General features: G+C 38.9%; 1 protein-coding gene across 2 annotated transcripts in view; it reads right to left on the bottom strand.

Moving 5' to 3' along the window:
- Positions 1 to 21,100, bottom strand: part of prex1 (phosphatidylinositol-3,4,5-trisphosphate-dependent Rac exchange factor 1) — an 81,388-nt gene that overhangs the window by 5,750 nt on the left and 54,538 nt on the right. For both annotated transcript variants that reach the window (XM_017411373.3, XM_017411377.3), the window contains exons 17-33: positions 20,961 to 21,053; positions 18,506 to 18,654; positions 18,334 to 18,419; positions 15,625 to 15,764; positions 13,737 to 13,881; positions 12,945 to 13,120; positions 11,954 to 12,115; positions 10,562 to 10,772; positions 9,127 to 9,412; positions 8,265 to 8,483; positions 5,457 to 5,545; positions 4,938 to 5,020; positions 4,064 to 4,154; positions 3,840 to 3,968; positions 3,701 to 3,742; positions 2,618 to 2,835; positions 2,260 to 2,362 (exon numbers count right to left, since the gene is read on the bottom strand). In XM_017411373.3, the coding sequence (XP_017266862.1) occupies positions 2,260 to 2,362; positions 2,618 to 2,835; positions 3,701 to 3,742; positions 3,840 to 3,968; positions 4,064 to 4,154; positions 4,938 to 5,020; positions 5,457 to 5,545; positions 8,265 to 8,483; positions 9,127 to 9,412; positions 10,562 to 10,772; positions 11,954 to 12,115; positions 12,945 to 13,120; positions 13,737 to 13,881; positions 15,625 to 15,764; positions 18,334 to 18,419; positions 18,506 to 18,654; positions 20,961 to 21,053 (2,422 nt within the window). The remainder of the gene's footprint in view (positions 1 to 2,259; positions 2,363 to 2,617; positions 2,836 to 3,700; positions 3,743 to 3,839; positions 3,969 to 4,063; positions 4,155 to 4,937; positions 5,021 to 5,456; positions 5,546 to 8,264; positions 8,484 to 9,126; positions 9,413 to 10,561; positions 10,773 to 11,953; positions 12,116 to 12,944; positions 13,121 to 13,736; positions 13,882 to 15,624; positions 15,765 to 18,333; positions 18,420 to 18,505; positions 18,655 to 20,960; positions 21,054 to 21,100) is intronic.

Here is a 21,100-nt window from a genome sequence, read left to right as displayed (position 1 = left end):
AGCAAAAGCTGTTTTAGATGTTGGTTTCTCTTCTTTACCAACCAGTCCTGTTTTTGTATCTTAGCATTTCAAGAACATGTGAGTAAGCCACTTTAATGCTGATTAATTTAAGTATAAAAGGGCTTCTAAACTTCAAAGATGAATCAGTTTTGTGTGTACAGATAAGAGAAAACTAAAAATAAAATTTAATTGTACTTGGTTACAAGCAGCATGTCACAAAAACACAATTTGATCCAATTTATTTAAGCGCATGAAAGAAAAAAGCCAAATACAGTCTGAACAAGTTGACTCACAAAGAGTTATTAGCTGAAAACCTGACATGCAGCAAGAGATCAACTGAAGGATGATGCATCTCAGGTCCTGGGTCTGATGTTTGATGGGGTTTTTTTCCATTTCTTCACATCAATTTCACCTACTTTACATCTGCTGTAAATAGTTTTCCTGGCATTCCACCTATATTTTGTCCACCATTTGTCCAGTGATTTAGGATGGGTATTTTTATAGACACCAGCAATGCATGTATCTTTTGACTAAAGGTCTAGCCTTTCTTGAAGGAATGCATATCGCCCACTGCTTTTCACACTAGAGATGAGCAATGATGGAGTTGGTTAAATCCTGGTTCAAATCTTGTAAATGATGTTATGTGCACTCTCCTGCAATGTTGTGAGATTTTGCATGACCTGTTAGCATTATCTGCAACAGTAGCAGGCAATAAAAACAGCTATTTTGAGCCTGGAGAAATATTGCTTAAAGGATTACAAGAAAGTCTGGCACCTTGAAAACGTAGTATGAAGAAATGAGAGGCGGTCTAAATCTTTTGCACATTACCAAATCCACTGTTTCAAGAGTAATGTTGTTAGATGGTGTATATATTTCTATATCCCTATAAACATTTGTACTTAATCTTATATGCAGTACATTTATATATGTATCGCTTACCACAGAAAACAAAGGTCGAGCAAAAAAACGTCTTAAATATTCATGATTTATAGACTAATCATACTAAAAAACATGACTAGAACTAACAGGAAAATCTGAAGGTGACCTGTGCTGATTTTCATAACATTTTAATACCAGTGACTGTTGACCGGTCCTTAGAAAATGGAAGCGATGAGCTTTACCGTGTGACCTTTGGGGTCACAGCTCGGTTGTAGAAAACCAATCAAGCCATAATCCTCTGGAATAGGTTGTGATGCTTCAGCCTGAACACACTGACCTTACACTGTGTGGGGGTTACATGTCTGTACCAATGTCTCCCAGCTCACTGTTGATGCTATTAGCAAATCAATACTGTCCAGTTTACTCTGACGCCATAGACCACCTACCTGCACTGCAGTAGTCTGAGCTGAAATGCAACTTCAGCAGGGAAGCTTGTTCAAAAACAAATTTTACATTAAATTATTATAAATCACTACAAGTCGGTCGCTGCTAGAGAGTATAAACACATTACAGCAACATGTTACAACATTCTTCTCTACACTTGTATACAACCTAGTTTCTGCAGCTAAGCATAAATCTAGAAAAGCAAATTTCTGCCTAATCCACATATTTTCCTGGTAAAATGGTAAGTGCCTGAAGTGCTTTTCCTTTGAGCAGCAATCTTTGCTGACCATATTGAGGCCGTTGAAAAGAGCACTGATGCAGGATGAAGTCATCTTTTGTGTTTGTCGGGTTTGAGATTTCAATGTGACCTGAGCACTTTCAATAAACACAAACACTGGAGGATATTAAAATGCTAAAGTTCACCAGGGTCTTAAACATCATGTAGACTGTTTTTGAACAAGCTAACAATGCTGACTTTAAACGACCTGGATGCATCATCACAGCCTTTCAGGAGGCATTATATCAATAAGAAAACTGGCTGTAACTCGAGAAAAAATACTAATACTGAGCTAAAATTTAGTGTGGTAGTAGCTGTTAGTCACTCACAACAATACTCTGAACAGGACATCTTGTGATACAGCAAGAGTTGCGCATAACGTCATTTTCAAGATTTGACCGAAAACACTAAAACTGTCATTTTATCCCAATATAAGATGAACTTAGTCTAACACTCTGGCATAAAGGTGGTGACCAATACACATTCCTTCAAGGAATTCTAGGTCACCAAATGTATTATATTTTGACCTTTCATGTCAATAGCTTCCATACATCCTTAAAACAGAAGTTTATTTGAAGCTGGTCAAACCATCCAGCTGCTCATTAGAAGCAATGTGGTCTGAAAAGGCAAAGTCCATCTTTGTTGATAGAGTCTCTTACTTGCAACTAGACACTCATCCTCCAGCTGCTTGAATAACACAGTGACTTTGTCCAAGTCTAACAGGGCTGCCTTGATGTCCTCCAGCATGGTGCGTTCCCCTTTCTGCCAGAAGAAGAAGAAAAAAAAAGAAGCTCTGAACTCACACCAGGATGAGAGTTTCAAAGTGCTGGAGACAGCTGCATACCTAAAAAGCCACACGACCCAAAGCTTTTGATTCAGGAAGTAAATATAACTGGAAATGCACAACATTTTGGTGTTTCTTAAAATTGCACACAATTTTTTTTATCAAATTATATAAATCTATGATCATATATATATTTTTTTACATTAAATTAAATAAAATAATTTTGTTCTCACCAGATGTGGAGCAAGTGTGGACTGAAAGTGCAGCAAAACACCAATGACAGATATTTGCTCCAGCCACTTGCGGCTGGTCTCCTTGCTGTCTTCTTGATACTCGCCAGCATTGTTAAACCGCGACCGCAAGGCTGTCAGCAACTGCTCGGCCAGCGTGCACAGGGCACCCGTCGCTGCCTGGCAGAAGATCACGTCCCGTCGCAGCTGCAGAGACGTGTCTGTCGTCATGGGGTGGAAGAGGAGACAGCCAGACATGTTAATGTCAGAAAGAAATAAAAAAAAGGATGAAAGGAGTCCTGAAGGAAGTGTAAGCAGCAAAATGCAAATAACAGGCTGCAAGTGAAGATATGTGAAGAAGGAAAAAAATGAACAGGACTTTCACTTGACAAGCTGCCACTTCAAAACAAACACAAAATGAAAATATTCAAATACTTTTGTGATCTTTTACAAATATAATTAAATCTTTTCAAGGATCATTAGGTGTCCTGTAAAACTTGATGTAAGTTTGTCTTTGCAAATAGCTCACACTGCAAGTCCTAACCATGGACTTGGTCATTTTTTGAAGCAAAAACATAAAACAGGCAACAGTCCTAAATCATAAAGTGACAGCTAAGATTAGTGCTTGTTAAAACTGTTTTCTCTGCTTTTAAACTTTTGTGATGGCACTTGTGCTATATTAATTAGCTGTGCATGAGTAAAGGACAAAATAAGCACACTGTGAGAAGCATGAATTGATTTAAGTTGATTGTTGAGAGTAGGCACACAAACTACTCTTTAAGTAATTTGTAATTTGTAGCAGTGACTGATAAGTGAAAGTGGGTGGGGTGGACCATGGAAATAGAACAGGAAGGGGTCAAATATTTCAAGAAAAATTAAATAATTACGAACAAATTTGAAGAGTTTCTGCTTATCATACCCCTCCCCAATAAAATTCATAATTTACGACACCTTCCCTGTTTTCTGGAAGAGCACGGCCTGCCTCTTCTGGTAATTTCATGAAAAATGTAAACCGAATTTGATCTAGTCTAACTATTAGTTGCTGCCTCGCCCTGAATACGAGCTGTTATCTGTTTTAGCACTGACCTGTACATTTCAGCAGAGCCAGAAGAAGCTGGTTCTTTCCATCTGTTGAGATAGAATGACAGCCAGAATAAATAATTGTTTGTTACTGTACAGTATATGATCATGTGACAAGAGTCTGATGCAAGTATGTTCCACTCACCATCCACAAATCTTTGCAGGCTTTCCACCAGGGTCTTGATTGAGTTGGGCAGGTTCCAAGGGTCCTCCTGGATGTTCTTGTAGATAACATAACGGCAGCGGGCAGTCCAGTCGTCAGTTTGACGAAATTCTGCATAAAACCACAGTGTGTGAGTCGGTTTTTGTGTCTACTCTCTCACACAAGCATAGAGAGACACATTACCCCAAACTGAACCAAATGTGTACCTGGCTGGCTGTGGTCAGAGTAAAAGTGTCTGGTCTCCTCGCAGGCCTTGGTCATAACAGGCTCTTTGAGGAGGCTGTTAATTGATTCAACCTGTATGAAAATAAAACACATTCAGAATTATTGGCTGTAAACTTCACTTTTCTGTGCATCAAGCTTCATGCCAATCTTTTAAACATTCCTCCTTCTACTACTGTCTTTATTTCTAAACCTTTCACATACATACAGACACATAACTCTGCTTCAGGCAAAGCTCTTTCAACACTAACACATGCATTTGCAGGCCTCTTAGCTGCAGTTTACATGTAAAGAACCACAGCAGCCAAATTGGGTGCACTCCTTACTGCCAAGAGGAGAACAAAAGATTGATGGATGTTTCCTACTATATTAATGTATCAGTGAAAAGCCTGTAAGTGTTTGCGTTTGGAGGAAAATGAGGAGGGAATAGTTAAAAGGACCCTCAACAGAGGACAGCTAGCTGCATGAACTCATCCCAGATGTTGACTGATTATTATTATTGAAATGATCTGTTCAAAAGTGTTAATGCTGACATGTATGTTTTTTTGTTTCCCCATCTTCGTGTTGTGTTTTAAATGACTTTTAGGATTAGGCTAACATTGGGAATTATTGAAGCACTTCTGAGAGTCAACATCTACAGAGGAACCGTAAAAATTATTGCACTAACAAAGGCATCTTTAAGTTTGCTGTTACACAGGTTTTTTTAACTTTTTATTGCCTGTCACAAAGGTGGTACTTGGAGAACTTTGAATTTTTTTGAAGTGGTATTTATTATGAAAGATTTGAGATCCACTCATGTAGGGTAACTTTTTGGTCTAATTTCTATTTAAAAAATCCAAACTGAACACCATAACTTACCTGATTGAAAAGATGCTCAAGGCAGCCATGCAGCTTGTCTTGTTTATCAGAAGAAATCCTCATATCACATGGCAGCTCATCCCCTAATGAAAGAGGAAAAAATGTAGACAGAGAAAAGACAATGCATTTAACACTTTTCATAAACTCTAACTCCAATCAAAGCATCAAAATAGAAAGAAAAAAATGCTAATTAGACATTCTAACAGAATCAATCTGAATTATTTAATGCCAATAAAACAAGGGAATAATAAATAGCAGACACATACTTGGCTAAAATAACAAAAATGTGGCTGTGGGGTTAGGAAGAGTTCCTAAAGCATCTAACCACAATCAACCCTCCAAAAAATATCTGTCTAGTGTTATATATAAAATGACCCCTTTGGCTTGAAATCCAAAACAAGAGAAAGCAAGACTGAATTAAATCGTTCAACTTTCAATTAAAGGACAGGCACTGATACAAGAAGTCCTCTGGGTAAACATCAGAGGACATCTTGACTGAGGAAACGAGCCATCTGTTACCTGATCCCATCTCGTCACTCCCCAGGTAGGAGCTGTTACTTCGCACACTGGTGTAGGACAGAACCGAGTCTCTGTTGCTGTTGCATTCACTGCACACACAAAAACAAAAAGCACAGCTTTAAACATGCATTATATAGCAGAGTTCATTCAGTTCTTAAACCACTGGGGAGATTCGGAAAGCAGCATCTTGTAATTATGTGGCTGAATAATCTTCCTGATTGTATATGGCCTTTTTGATTTACTATATGCGAGACCAAAAGTAATAAAGTGACTCTCACAACAACCAACACTATTTAGTTTACACTGAGGAGCATCCAGTAAATGTGGCTGTATTAGATTTCTGAACTTCTGACAAAAAATATATATGTTTGCATGAGACTTAAACTTATAAATATATATTGTTTTACACAAACAACTTTCACTGTGCACCCAGTGTGATCAAGATTACGTACTGGTATGCACACACAGTTTCTGTGACAGTTTTGTGAAATAACTGCCTGGCGTTTATAATCATACATTTACACGATTCAACATGATTACTGTGAGCATGTGTAGGATTTATGTGACTCAAATTATATATGGATTTAAGTGAGCACGCTTGAAATCCCCTCAGAGAAGTGCTGATTGATTCACAGCCCACGTTACTATGACAAAAGCCCAACTGTGAGCTCTGAAACAACATCAGTGGCTTCCTTTACTAATATCAGGCTTTACTGAATAAGAAGGTGGAGCAGCCAGGCCAGATATCACCTGCCCTGCAATTTTGTGGTTTCCAATGTGCACGAGTGTGTATTTGTGCTAGTAGGGTGGTGGGACCACTGAGGCAATAAAACTCTAGTGGGAGAGTTTGTATAACTTGGTTAATTCCCCATCTGGATATGTGCATCTGCATTTGGCTTGAAGACAGAGACAAACACTCTTCCAGGCTGTGTTTGTCCCCCACACACAAAAAGGTAATTTCCTAATTTAGTTTTGCAGAACTGCTGCCAAAAGTGTGAGCACCACTGAGACATTTATTTATCCTGCTTGTTGCCTGGATCATAAACCCAACACACACACACACACACACACAGATCTTGCTGACACTTTGAATAAACATTTACAACTCCAAAACAGATTTGAAAGCAATGTATTCATGCATATTGAGGCCTTGAACAGATCATTAACAGCTTTGTTTCCTCAAGTCCTCATTCCTTGTCACTGTATGTATTCTTGTATGCCAGAGTGTTAAACTGAGATCATCTTTTGATAAAAAGGGACAAAGTTGTAGCCATTTTGGTCAAACCTTGTACTTGACTATGAATGATCTCATGCAATATTGCTAGATCCTGCAAAATTTGTTAGTCCTCAGAGTATGTGTTGTGTTTCAGCTACTACAGCATCAAACTTTGGCTGATCATTGATAAATTTGAATAATTTATAACCATTGTTGTGTTGGCTGAGGCTGATTGGCTGTGACAGCAATCTTAAATCAAGTTGACAATACAAATTGTCTTTAAACTGGATTAACTCCACGTAACTTTTTTTTTCCCCCGAGTGAGCAGTAATGACAACCAAGACTGTTTGGCATTTTAAGTATTTACAGAGAAATAATCAGTTGGGATGTTGTCAGAAAGGTTGAACTGTAATCTGCCTCAGCTGGATCTGGATACACTCTAGATAAGTCAAGACAAAAGGCCAAAAAAGGGCCACAAAAACACAGGTCGACATCAAAGACAGAGATTTAAGACACACAATGTGCTAGGGTTTGGATCAAACTACTTTTTCCACATTACTCTCTTGCTCTCTCAAATAAAATCTGCATTTCTGTCTTTGAGTCACTTTTCTGTATAAAACAAATCCTAAAAGTTCTGCCAGCAGCTGTAGTGTTTTTAGGAGGAAAAACGCATCAAATCTGAGCACCACAGAGCCTGTGTGTGTAGAAATCAGTCTCTCTTGCCCAAATGCTCTTTTTCTTGCTGAACATAGGCAGTTGCATCTATGTGTTGACCTCAGCTGTGTTCTGTCACCACCTCTGACTTTCATATCTGATTCCCTCAGCAGGGAAAATAAAATAAAATCCACAACCACCGCTATAAAACACAGTAGCACGTTTTAGGTAGTCCAAAGGTTTATATTTCACTGAGAAGCCTTGTTTACTGCTACCTTAAAATGGCACATTTTCCACTACTGGTCTTCAAAATGATTAGTAAACAGCCTTTTGTGTGCGTGTGTTTATGTGTGTGTGAGAGTACTACACACAGAGCAGCTTGCATTTTCCTTTACATTTTATTATGATGAGGTCGTTGCATTTTACGTGGCGTGGCCTGGCTTTAATGACAGAGTGGGTTAGGAGGCCGCGCCCTGAACATTTGGCTCCATTACACACAAGGCCACCGCACCAACAACCAATAACTGCATCTTAGTGGGTGGTGGAAGGTGGGGCTTGGTGGAGCTCAGCCCAGTGAACTGTGCGCGCACAGAAAAGATCAGAATTAACTCACAACAAGCAAATTACATAACCAGATCTGACCTGAACATTTTGAAGCCATTTTTAGCCCTCAATCTCAGTAAAAATCCCAACATCTGGAAGCAATTCTAGTCTTCCAGGGGGGAAGCATTTTAACTTCCTGGGAGTAAAAAGGGAGTTTAAATGCTATTTTTATTTAACAGAGTCCACAGTTAGAAATGCAGGTGTTGTTTTTCCTTCTTTATTGTGTTTTATAGTGACCCTTATTTTAATCAAGTGTTTTAATACATTCACTTCAAACCTGTACAAAAATTAGGATGACTCTTATTTTAAGAGCTTCCCATGAGTTAAAAAGTTACCTGTAGGAGTCCCTGTAGCTCATTGTGTCGTGACCAGAGTCCTCCTGGTCTTCTTCGTTCACCTTAAAGCAAACTTTTTTAATGCCTCCATGCTCTACTTTATCCTGATCACAGCCATCCTCGCAGGGGGCCAAAGAAGGTGGCTGATTGGACTCATCAGCCGGGGGCTCTCCACTTTCCCCTTCGAGTTGTGTGGGTTCGGTGATGGACGATAGGAGGCTACAAAAAATAAAAATGAATTTGTTCTTAACAGTCTGATCAAAATTTAATTCTAATGTGCATTAAACCCCACAAAAACTAATCTGCTGTTGTATTTACAATAAAATAAACACACCAAGGTGAAACATACACATCTATTCATTCATACTGTCACACCCCTTCCTCAACAAGGACACACAATACATGGCTTTTTTTTCTTGATGTTATCCTGGCTTCACTCCCTGTTCCTGTCCTGGGCCTGGCCCATAAATATTTTGGGTCTGAAGAATGTTCCTTTTGTAAATCCTCAGCTTTAAATAAGGCAAAGAGCAGACAGACAAAGAGAAGCTGACAAAAAGCCTTGGGAGGAGGTGGTCTGAGATAACAGCTCCTAGTTTTTTCTTAATGTAGTCTCTAAATATCTCTGTAAAGGCAATGGAAAAAGTTTACACACAGTGGAATGACAATATTTGGTAAGGGAATTGGGAGGTTTGAGCTGAGAACATTTTCTGAAAAATTCAGCTAAAAACATTGTCTGTTTTTTCATAATTTGTGTCAGGGAGGTAGAAAAGGCAGAAAAAAGTAATTTAAACGTAGAATCATTTTATTTTTCTGATTTAACATCATTGTAAGGCTCAGCATGGGTGTGAGGTGTTATACTTACACATCTATTTGTGCCACATACTGCTTCATTTCCCTCAGGGCAACATCCAAGCGGCTGTACAAGTAAATGTAGGAGTCCTGCGTCTCTGTGTCTTCCTGTTTGAGCAGGAAACTCAGCCCACCCTCTCCATAGACACCCTGTCGTCCGTCCATCCCACCTTCGCCTCCATCCAGAGTCTCCTCTCCGCTGCCGTCCGCCTCGTCCACTTCCAGGCCGGAGCAGCTCCAGGAGGGAGCTCCCATACTGGTCACACAGTGCTGAGTGTGGGACATGGGGTTCAGTTGTGCTGCAGGACCAGGACAAAACAGGACAAGACAAGAGAGGAGCGGAATAACAATGTTACTGGCAAAGGAATGAAAAAGACTTTGTCTCGGACAATTAGATCTAGCCCAGATGTTGAAAACATGTGGAGTAACACTGTTGTCTGGTCTCCATTTCCACGTAATGGAAAACAACTCCTGATATGAAGAGCAATAACAGGATGCAAAACTGTTTTCCTGGGTTAAATGCCAAACTTAGCAGCAAAAAACAGACAAAGCCTTTAGACAGAATAAATCTGTGACAAATGCAGAGTGTGTAAATCCTAACATTAAACACATCCATCTTTATGTACAGTCCACACGTTCACTGCTGTTAAAGGAAGAACTGTTTTTTTTTATCATTTTTCTGACAGTAAAACTATGGACTGTTTTTTCTATACTGTTGGAGTTAGGTTGAGGCAGCAAAATGAAAACCAAAGTCGATCGTCTCAAAATGACAACTGCTGGGCAGATGTCTGTCAGGCAGCTGAAGCTTAAAAGAAAAATGAAGACAAGGCATCTTGGAAAAAGTAAGCAATGATAACAGTCTGCTTGTCTAGACAGCTGTATTGCATTTTTATCTTTGCTGAGAGTAGAAACAGCTCAGCAGTTAAACTCAAAATTCTTAATTAATACCAAACACTGTCATGACAAAGTTGGTCTGTAATGACAGCAACAAAGACAGATGTTTTATATCCAAACATACAGATTCCCAAGCTCTTTATCCTCTTGTTGAATTATTATTTGCTTATATTTCAACCACATTCTTCTCTTTTGTGTCTTTCCGGCAGCAGCAGTGAGTCAATTTCAAACTTCCTACACAGCTTTGTATTAATGTCTTTCCTCACATTATTCATTCATTTCTAATGTCAATAAACTGAGAAAAGTGTGAAGTTAATGGAGTCCTAATGGCAAATCACTCAGTGTGTGTTACTGTGAGAAGCTGTAGTTGATGTTCCTTTCTTGATAACCCAGGAATAAAAGGACATAGATGGTAAGTAGTAAAAACAATCACGGAGCTGGGTGTTATGTGGGTTAAGATGTATTATCATAGAACTCGAGGAAGCTTAGTTTAAGCTATAGCCATGTCACTGAAATAAAATTGCACTAATAATAATAATTTCCGTCAGTACTACCTTGGTCTGGGTCCATGCCAAAGAGAGAGTTTTTACGGCCAAAGCGGATGCTGAAAGTTCTGCCGGCTGAGGTAGTGCTTTTGGGGTAGGAGACCTGCATCAAGTTGATGTGGCAGTTTGGGGGAACAAAGTCCATACAGCCCAGTGGGTGAGCGTGGACGCCAGCCTGCCTGAAGGGGGGCCACACCTTGTTCCTCAGTTCTTGGGAAAACTGGGTAAAATAAGAGAAATCATTAAGAGCAGGGTAAAGGTGTAGTTTAGCACATATCAATGCAGCTTTAGTGCGAGTGTGGCAAAAATGATAATATGCTGTTACATAATGACCAACATGATAAAGACATATGATGTAGCCGCCTTAATTTTGTAGCCTGCTTCCAATGAACTAAAAAGAGAATGTGGTTTCTTTAGCAATGAAACAAACAAGAAGTTGGAGAAAAAAGATATATGGTACTTGGTTTTCAAAGTCTTTTACAAGTAAAACTCTGAAAAGTGTGACATGTATTTGTATTCATGCCCCCTGAGTCAATACTTTGTAGAACCACCTTTTGCTGCAATAACAGCTGCAGCCATCTTTGAGCTTTGCACATCTAGAGACAGTTTTTGCAAAATAGCTCAAGCTCAGTCAGACTGGATGGAGAGCTTCTGTGGACAGAAAATTTCAAGTTTTGCCACAAACTTACATTTAGATTTAGGTCTGGACTTTGACTGAGCCACAGATGAATATGTTTTAATCTAAATAGTTCCATTGCAGCTCTGTCTGGATGTTTTGTGTCGTTGTCCTGCTGGAAGGTCCACCTCCATCACAGTCTGAGGTCTGCTGAAGCCTCTGACAAATTGTATTCCAGGATTCCCTTCCCTATATTTAGCTCCATCCATCTTCCCATCAACTACCCCATCAACAGGTTTTCTTTATGCATTTCTTTCAAGAAGGGCTTTCTTTTTGCCACTCTTGCATAAAGGTCAGATTTGTCTGAAAACTTTGTTTTACAGCTTGTCTCTTGTTAAAGGCCCCCGTGGTCGGTTCTGATGAGTCTAACATAATAAAGTTTAAGCCATTTGCCTATTCTTTGTTTGAGGGTGACAACCTGCTCATGAGGCAGGCATTAATCTATTCAGTCCTGAAGCATCATGGGAACTGAAATACGCATATGCAGCATCAGATCACAATAGGTTAAGCAAATGTGTTAGATCCTGATATCAATAAATAAATTAAGAACAAACTGAGCTCCATATGAAAAATGTCAGAAGAGAGTCAGTCATTTCTGTGGGAAACCTACCACCCTTTGGTATGTAGACTTTGTCCATTTTAACAAAGAACATTGATAACACTTCCAAAAAGGTGCAAGATATCTGTTCTTAGATCTGTTTACAACAAAAAGTAGGGTTCCGTACCTGCTGATAGCTGCTGATCCGCCGCTTGATACTCTCCAGCTTGGTGTCACAGATTTGTCTAAACTCGTACTGCGGCATGGTAACGACCCGATCGTTCTGGGAGATGAGCTGGCTGCAATTATGTACGAAGAGGCTGTCATCACCAGAAAATGCCTCCAGGATCTGAAAAGACAAGAACCGCTGATAAGGAAGGATCACATTATAGCAAAAATTTAGAAACTTGATGTGGTCAATTCCAACCAGACTTTTTGCTGCTTGAAATGGATTTTCTACCAGCAGCAACACAACAAAACTGTGTTTTTAGTTCAGATAAACGTTTAGCTCTGAAGTAATAGTAAATGAAACAAGGAGCGAGGCAACAAAATTAAACCTAAATGCTGAAACCACATGAAACATATTGTCTACTCATGTTAGGCAAAAATAAGGTGAAATCAAAAAAAAAAATTAGCAAACAACTTCATGAAACCACAACATGCACTACCGAGGTGCATTGTGCCCAAAGTATCATATTTTAAATGTCTTTGCTTAGACAGACATACTGTACATGAAGTCAGGTTTAGAGCAGATTTATTATCTTGGTTATGTTAATAAAAAGTAAAAAGACAATGTAAAATAGTGTTTTTGAGACCAATTAGGTGGCATAATAGATGCTATTATTATCAATCTGCTGAAGGCTTTACAAGAAAAACAAATAAGCCAACAAAACATAAAAGGTACACAATAAACAAGCAGTAGACATGAAGTGGATTACTGAAACTGTGGAGCATTTTGAGACTGAAGACTGTCAGAATCTTTTGTTTTAGGTGTCTTATTATGGTAAGTGTTTTATATAATTAGTGCAAGCAACCATTTACACGAACAAACATTTGTAGTTTAAGAAATCCGATGGGTGGGAATAGTCCTGTGGGTTTTAGGTGGGGCACAGCTAAGTGTGAAATGGACAGTTTACTGTAGTTTTCTTATTCTAAACCTTTTATCTCCTCATAGCTACCTTAGCAGCCAGGCTGAAGCAGCCTTTGGGCTCCACAATCTTCTCCAAGACGTGACTCTTGATGCCAGCAGTGCTCACGTATTCGTAAACCACGCCGTGCTCCAGGTGGACATTATCAACCGTCAGGCTGACAAGAGGCAGATCATCGGAGAGGGAAAGTCTGCCCAGCCTGTGATCTGCAGATCAATTTAACACTTATTAGCTTAACACATTCAGCGGCGCTCCTAATCAAATAGAAATGGGCTTTATGTACAAAACAATTCTGCTTTTAAATGCTGTTTTAAAACACGTAAAACATAAAGAAATATCTGAACATTTAAGAAAGTGGAACCAATTCAATGAGTGATTTCATGTTTCTTACACGTTTTTTGGTGTTTAACAAAATCTTCTAGTTTTAGAAACAAATACAACAACTCAGAAATCCTTTTTTATAGCTACACATAGAAACATCTGTCAAATGTGCTTACCCTGCTAGAGTTGTGGAAAAAATGCTGAATTACCAACTACTGAAGATACTTCTCACTGACACAGTGACTGTGACCCAATTCTGAGCCCAACTAAAAATAAAAATCTTACGCTTTAATTAAATGGCTTTTACAGCAATATATTTGCTTTTAATATTAAGCTGGCAACTAATCTTCAAACACAGCAGCTACAGTTTAAACAAAACCTTTAACATAAAACTAAGTTGTTCAGATCATCCATGAATGAAACTAGTGGCCACAAATAATCTATGTATGAAAAAAAAATGCTATTATGAATCATTTTAGAGGGTTTAGCATCATGTTGCACCTGTTCCGTTGGTGGTGTTCTCCTCCTCGTGGTCTGAGCCGTTCTCCACCAGGTAAGACCCAAAAGGTCCCTCCTTCTTCTCACCTTCACCCGTTGGTCTCTGTAGCTCTTCCACATCCTCAAAAGCACGATACACCCAGTGACACTGAGAGGAAATACATGAAATTAGTCAGGCTGAGTACAATTTGTCGTGTTCAGGACCTTAGAATCAATTCACATCTTGGAAACAAAGAGCAGTAAAATAAGTCAGTCAAAAAAAAAACTGTCATAGGCATGATGATAAGTTTTAATTAAAAAATAACAGAATGCAAGATAAAGAGTTGTAAAAAAAAAAAAAAAAGTGACGAGATAAGACTGGAGTATGAAAAAAAATAATCAGAATAATGAGAAAGTCATAATTAAATTTATATTTTACAGGGTGCATACCTGGTGATCTTGGCTTCAACGTCTGTTTTACTGAAGGACAATAATGTAAGCTATTTCCATAAGCTTCAGGTGTTTAAAGACATTTTTTTAAGGTTATCACTCGGGGTTTGTGTTTGAGTCTTATTGTGAAGGGTTAAAACCAGTTCTATGCTTCACCTCAGACTAGTTCAAAGATGTTATTTTGTAGTTAACCCAGGAAAAGTGCATCCATAAACCTTAAATACAAAAATAATAAAAAACAAAACAAATACAGTTGGGTTCAGGGACACAATGTGGGGGTTTTCTCAACATTGTGACTTTTTTTGATAATATTATCCTCACTTTTTTCTATAGATTAATTTTTCTGTCTGTCAGTAATATTGACATGTTAATTTAAAAATTAAAAAAGACGGAACAACTTCTCAATTTTTTTTTTCTGAGAGGGTCCTAAAACTCTGTTGTATTTTGTTTTTGACAGGGCAGTGAAAACTAACAGAACTTACTTGACAAATGCAGGAGACCACATCCTGGTAATTTATCCTGCTGTTAAATGAACCGGGAAAGATTTACTGAAATCGGGCCAAAATGAGGCTGCTCAGCTGAGCATGTTCAGTAGGCTGAGGCAAAAAAGGGGATTGGTTGGAAGAGTAGGCAAGGCTGACTAAAACACAACAAACGCTGTGTTTTACACAGTATGGAAGACTCCCAGCTCTGTCTGCAGCCTTGTGAAATACTGCCTGGAGACACAAAGTGCTGCTAAAGGAATGTCAAAACAAGCAGAGAGCAGCTTAAAGTTTTGACGCCAGCCATGCGGTATAAAGAATAAAAAAAGGAGTCTAATCATGAGTCAGAGCTAAAGAATCTAAATCAAACATTCTTCTCAATAAAAACTGAAAAAAAAAAAAATCAATGATAAAAAGACCAGTTGTTGCTTTTTCTGCTTTTTTTCCCATCCAGGTAGGATTGTATCTTAAGCTAAAAAATTTAAATCACACTGCTCGTAATGTTATTTAAGAGATCATTAAAACACGTTACCAATGAAGCGAAGAGAAGAGATAAAATTTCAGCTTTTTTCCACTCTTACAAACATTAATGCTGTTTTTGGTAACATTACAGAAATGCCGGGGCCATTAAGGCTTTTTGAACTGTCTGATTTTTTTTTTCCAAAGCTATTTAATGTTGTTGAACGATCTGATAACTTCACTTACAAGGCTACAAAAATATATTATGATGCCATTCTGTGGCGTTACTTAGCTGGTAGAAAAAGCAAAGCACTTAGAGGTTTTCTTGTACACTAAGAGTCATAACAACACATTTAAAGATTGTAAAACCTCTCTGATAACAACGTGTTGACTGTGATGATGTGTCTTGGTGGAAAATTACTTTATAGAGTGTGTCTTAAGGGTTCTCCCAATGAAAGACAGACTTGTGCTATAAAACCTGCTCTTCAGTAGAAGGGATAGGTGTTCTTGTATCCTCTCACCGCTTGAGGAGGTTCCTGGTGTGTGTTGTGGGCGGTGAAGTGCTCCAGGACCTCCTGGTAATCACTGTGAATGACATTATTGCCGTTGACTTTCAGAACAACCTGGCCCGGCTGAAGACCGGCGCCGGCCGCCTCCCAGCCTGCAGGGGGTCAAAACAGTTTTCAATGATTAAGACATTTTCACAGGAAGCAATTAGTCCAGAAGACCCGTCATCAAATACATTGATAAATGTTTTACTCATGTTTAACTTTAGCATTAAAGGCCTACCATTCCTTGAAGGAATGCATATCGCCCACCGCCTTCCATAAAAAAAGAAACTAAGATCATTTTATGATGAGAAAAGAAAGAGTTGTAGCCTGTTTGGTAAAACGATGAAAATAACAATAAAAGCAAAATCATACGATATCATGAGATGTATAAGCTTTCAAAGTATGCATTGTTAATGACTCTCAGCTACCACCACATCAAACTTTAGGTCGATATATGTACATTTGACTAAGGTACAGCCATTTTTGTGTTGCTTAAGGGTCAATTAGCTGTGGTGGCCATCCTGAACTGGGTTGGCTTCAAAAGTTAGTTGTAATTGTGCGTCCGACGATTACTTTCTGAGAATTTCATTAAAATTCATTCAGTGGTTCATAACATATTTTGCTAACAGACAAACAAGGTTAATGCCAACAGTTATTGCCAAAGTCTTAAGCAAAGATTTTGAGCTCTAATATATTGAGCTCGAAGTATGTGTTGGTAGTGACTCTCAGCTACAACCACACCCAAAACTTAGTAACTGAAAAACTGACTGGCTTGTAGCCATTTTTGTGTTTTCTAAGATCAGTTCGCTGTGGCAGCCATCTTGAATGTTAATCAGTTGTAGATATGCCTTCAATGATTACTTTTTGAGACTTTTAATAAAATCTGTCCAGTGTTTCTAAAACAACAGACAAATGAACACATGAACAGACAAAAAACATTTTGCTCTTTCACCTTTAGGGGGAGGAGATAATTTACAAATCTGTAGAAAAGTGTGATTTTGTTTTTTTGTTTTTTAGGAGGCCAGTCATTCACTGCATTCAGTGTCATAACTTGCTTTCTGAAGGTTCAAATTGCTTTACAGCCTGGAAGTCCAATCAACACCTCCACCATCTTCCTGTCCGATCTAAAAATACTCGCCATGGCATCACTTCCACCCAGGGTGCCAGCACTTACCCAGCTATGGGGCTACTGGGCGAAAGTTACAACGGCACATTGGGCAAAAAATCTAGACAGTTTATTTTGAATTTAGGTGGAAACACTGCACCTCAGACACCAACTGAGAGCCAGAAGTGACATAATGCACTAAAGAAAAAGAGAGAAATGGAGAAGCAGAGCAGAGAGAGAAGTGTAGTTAGAGGGAGAAAGAAGAGAAGCCTGAATACAGAAAACTAAAACCAAGGTGTCACGTTCCTTAGCTGCACTATTCAGTGAGTCCTCTTTTCAACATATTCATTCTCCTGCCTCCCTCTTGTTTACACATAACTTCATCCACCATTTATCTTGTCATACAGTAAATCTTTTTATTCTATTTTAAGTTTAAGAAGTACAAACATCTCTCTGTGAGGAGAGAGTAAGAGGAATGAAAAGATTATATATATATATATGTATATATGTATATATATATATATATATATATATATATATATATATTTTAAGTCTGATCCAATTTCAGTTTCTTCTTATACTTCTAGTTCTGATAATAAAGCACACATGCAGCTTGTGAAGATTATACAAAAGTCTGTTTTTCTGAAGTCAAGTTTTTAAAGTTTGTCTGTCAGAGGTTTGAACTCTGACTGCAAGTCGTCTGGCCAACAGGTGGTCATAAAACCCCAATAAAAGAGCAACTAAAAGCAGAATGTAACAGGTGTTGGGAGGCTAGAATTACTTCATCTTTACTTTAAATTCACTCAGATTTTTGGAGGCTATTCATTTAACACATTTACTCTGAAATAAGAAAAAAATAACAAAAGCTATTTATGAATACTTAATACTGAGTAATATTCTAAACATATGTTATGCATTCTGAGAATATATGAAAAAACACACTGCAAGGTTAAAAATAATAAATTGGTCACAGGTTAATGACGTACGTAAAGACTGTTATTTTTCCCAATAAATGCACTGCATAGTTATTTCCAAGTAAATGACAACATTGAATGTTTCAGTTCCTATTCCGTTTCATTCTGGCTTGACGAGAAAAGGAACTCCTAGTTAGAAAAAAATATATCGTAATTATTCTGAAGTCTATTTTGATTTAAATATTAGGTTAGTTTACAAAACAAAAGCACCTTTCTTCCCAACACTGAAGGGGACAGGCAACTATGTTTTTGCCCATGTCTGTGTTTGTCTGTTAGCAAAATATCTCAAGGAGCAGTGGGAGGACTTCAGTGAAACTCTCAGAAGATATTCATTGGGTGTACATCTACAATTGATTAACTTTTGGAGTTTTGACCTAAATAGCTACACCTCCATTCGTTCTTAGCAGAAGATCATTTTAGTCAAATCTCTGTCATGAACGGCGGTGGGCAATATGCATGAAGGAATGCTAGGCCTTTAATTTTTAATTATTATGTTCTTTCTAACATGTTCATATAATAATCTAAACAAAAAATCCGTCCCAACCCCTGGAAAAAGGTAAATTGTTGTGGCTCCAGAGGAAGGTTGAACCTTTTTCTCACCTTTTCTGACAGCGTGGACATGAGGAGGCGCAGATCCCGAGAGTCTGAAGGAGAGGCTATCAGGGTTGTCAGGAATCTTTACGATCCTGGAGGTAGAAAGACAAGTCCGATCAGCCTTTTGCTTTGTGTTTACCATACGTGTTTGCTTGGCTGATTGTGCACGCCGCCTCACTCCTTGGCTTTGGTGGCGACCAGCAGCCGCAGAGAGCGACGCATGCAGAAGGCCTGGCTGATCATGGTGTCAACCTCTGAGAACGACCTGAGGAACAGCAGGTCCTCGTTGATGGTGTAGACCTTTCTGCCCACCTGAAGGCCGGCCATCTGGAAGGACAGACGGACAGACAGGAGACAGAATGCTCTTATTTATAGGTCGCAGCTTCTTCAAAGAGCTACAGATTTGAACCACGCTTGGTTCACAAATTGCCAGTCTTGTACCAAAGTGACACCACAAACATTGTGTTCTGTTTGGTTCAGATGAAATATGATTCAAGTGTTTGCCTGACAAGTGTGGATTACCCAGAATGAAGTCATTGTTGTTGCCTCCAAGGAGGAGAGTAGAAACAAACAAAGCACAAGAAATAAAATCAGCGTGTACTAAAAAGAAACAAAAAAGCTTCAGTCTGCTCAGTTTTCTCAAGTATTTTCCAGCCTTTGCATGGAGTTTTTTATAGCTGGAAAGCATATCAAGATTGGTTACTAGATATGATTGTACTGCATGCTATTTGATGCCTGGTAGATCTGCACACATTTCCCAACTAAACTCTTGTTTTGCTACAGTTCTGTAAATCAGACTACAGACATGTACGACATATTTTTCTCCTCCTGTGTGGTTGTTTGGTTGTCTTCAGTGAAAGCGGGTTGCAAGTATGAGAAAATGCAGCAATGGTTGCACAAACATGTATGCTCAACGAGTGACGCACTAGCAGCTGTACACAGTCATATATCAGCTTCTGTAACCCATTTACAAATGACACGTTGCACCATAGCCTGTTGCATTTTGTTAAATGCAGTCATCTTTCACATCTTCAGTCACGTTGTGAGAATAATGCTGCCTCTGTCTGTTTGCTGTGTGAGTCCAGTGTCCCGGGCACAGATCCGGTGGGGTGGCCTTGGCTGAGCCAGACACTTCAACTCTGGATAGCAGCCCAGGATGGATGTAGGAACGACAGGGAGGAGCCACTGCCATTTAGATGAGGAAGGATGTATGTGACTACACAGCATGGGTGCCGGTCCACACGTGACTTTCTATAATGGTATCATATAGTGAAAGAGCTCAGTGTGTGAGTGTGTCTCTCGGCCCTTTTCAGAGCCCCATGGGAATCAGCTGAGCTTCATTCACTGTGCTGGCACACAGGCTGCGCCACAACCAGCAATCCTGTTACTGCAGGGGTCGGAGGAGGTGAACAACAGACTAACAGGAGGAAGAGGAAATGAAGAAAAGGGAGCACCAAGGAGCCATGCATGGAGGGCTTAAAGTTGTGTAAGAAGGTAGAAGATGGTTACAAAGATTATCCTGAAAGTTATTAGGGACTAGAGCAATGTAAGAAAAAGCTGAAAAACGTTAAATAAAAACAGACACTATGAAGAAACCTAAACGACAATAATGGGAGAAAAACTGGCCACCACTGAGTGTTCATACAATGAACCCCTGATGATCCATGATGATGTGCATCAAAAAAATCACAGCATTGAAAGAGATGCAGCAAAAAGCATGGTGGCACTGACATTTTATGAAGAACATGTGAGTCAGTTATATTGTTTTTACCATCATTTTCAAATAAATAATGACAAATAAACACACAATGCTACAAATACAAGCAAAATATCTGTCCGTAAATGTTATATCATTATCTTGCAGATAGTTGATGTCTTCAGACCCCACAGCTGGATACTGTATCCCACTTTCATATCTCTTGTCTCCTTTGCACACAGACTGTTTCAGCTCTGTGACTACCTCCCTCAGAGGTGTAAAACAGATGAATCCCACCATACCTCTCGGGTTGTTTCATAAATTATATCAAATCAGGAAGACAGTGTTACAGGCCTGGCTTCAGTGTTGTGTGAAAGGGAATACAGAAGGAGTGAGGACATCACCCTGAGTTTTCAGGTAGAAAGATGCTAAATAGATAAAATAAACAATGTCCAGTGTTGGTTTAATTAGCTGTAAAAACTTTACCTCTCTAAGACAGAGTCAAATCAAATGTGATAAAATGAGAAAAATGGAAGTAAAATAACTGGTTCATTCTTGTTGTGTTGACGAAATTATATTGAAAAAACTGTTTGTTCAGGTGAAACACCAATCTGGAACTGTAACCACAGGTGTGATAAATTCATGCAGCTAAGACTAATCGGTTTAATTAAAAACCGGCTATAATGTGTCTCGGCTATATTTAAACTGCCCTAAATGAGTAAAGATGTGCATGCGTGCAATTTGTCTGAGGGTAATGTGAGTAAGCATAGCGATGACTTTGCAGCCAATCGGAGCAAAGTTCCTCCAAAAAGGAACAGAGGGAAACTGACAGCAGCCGTCAAAACAGTGGACAGCCATTACCTAGTGGAACTAACACCCTTTGGCGGGAAGAACACACATTGTGCATATTTGTCTTCGTGTGTGAGCTGACCATTACCTCAGCATGTGAGCCCCTGGTGACAGATTTCACCACAATGGCTTTGTTTTTCTCCTCAATCTCAAAGCCATAGTCCTCCTCCTCAGGGTGAATCTAGCACAAAGACAAAAACAATAAAAAAAAGAAAAAACACCTCATTA

The sequence above is a fragment of the Kryptolebias marmoratus genome, linkage group LG8, assembly GCF_001649575.2.
Source record: "Kryptolebias marmoratus isolate JLee-2015 linkage group LG8, ASM164957v2, whole genome shotgun sequence".
Lineage (NCBI taxonomy): Eukaryota > Metazoa > Chordata > Actinopteri > Cyprinodontiformes > Rivulidae > Kryptolebias > Kryptolebias marmoratus.
Note: the sequence above shows the minus strand (reverse complement) of the source record. Positions and strands in the feature narration are given on the sequence as shown.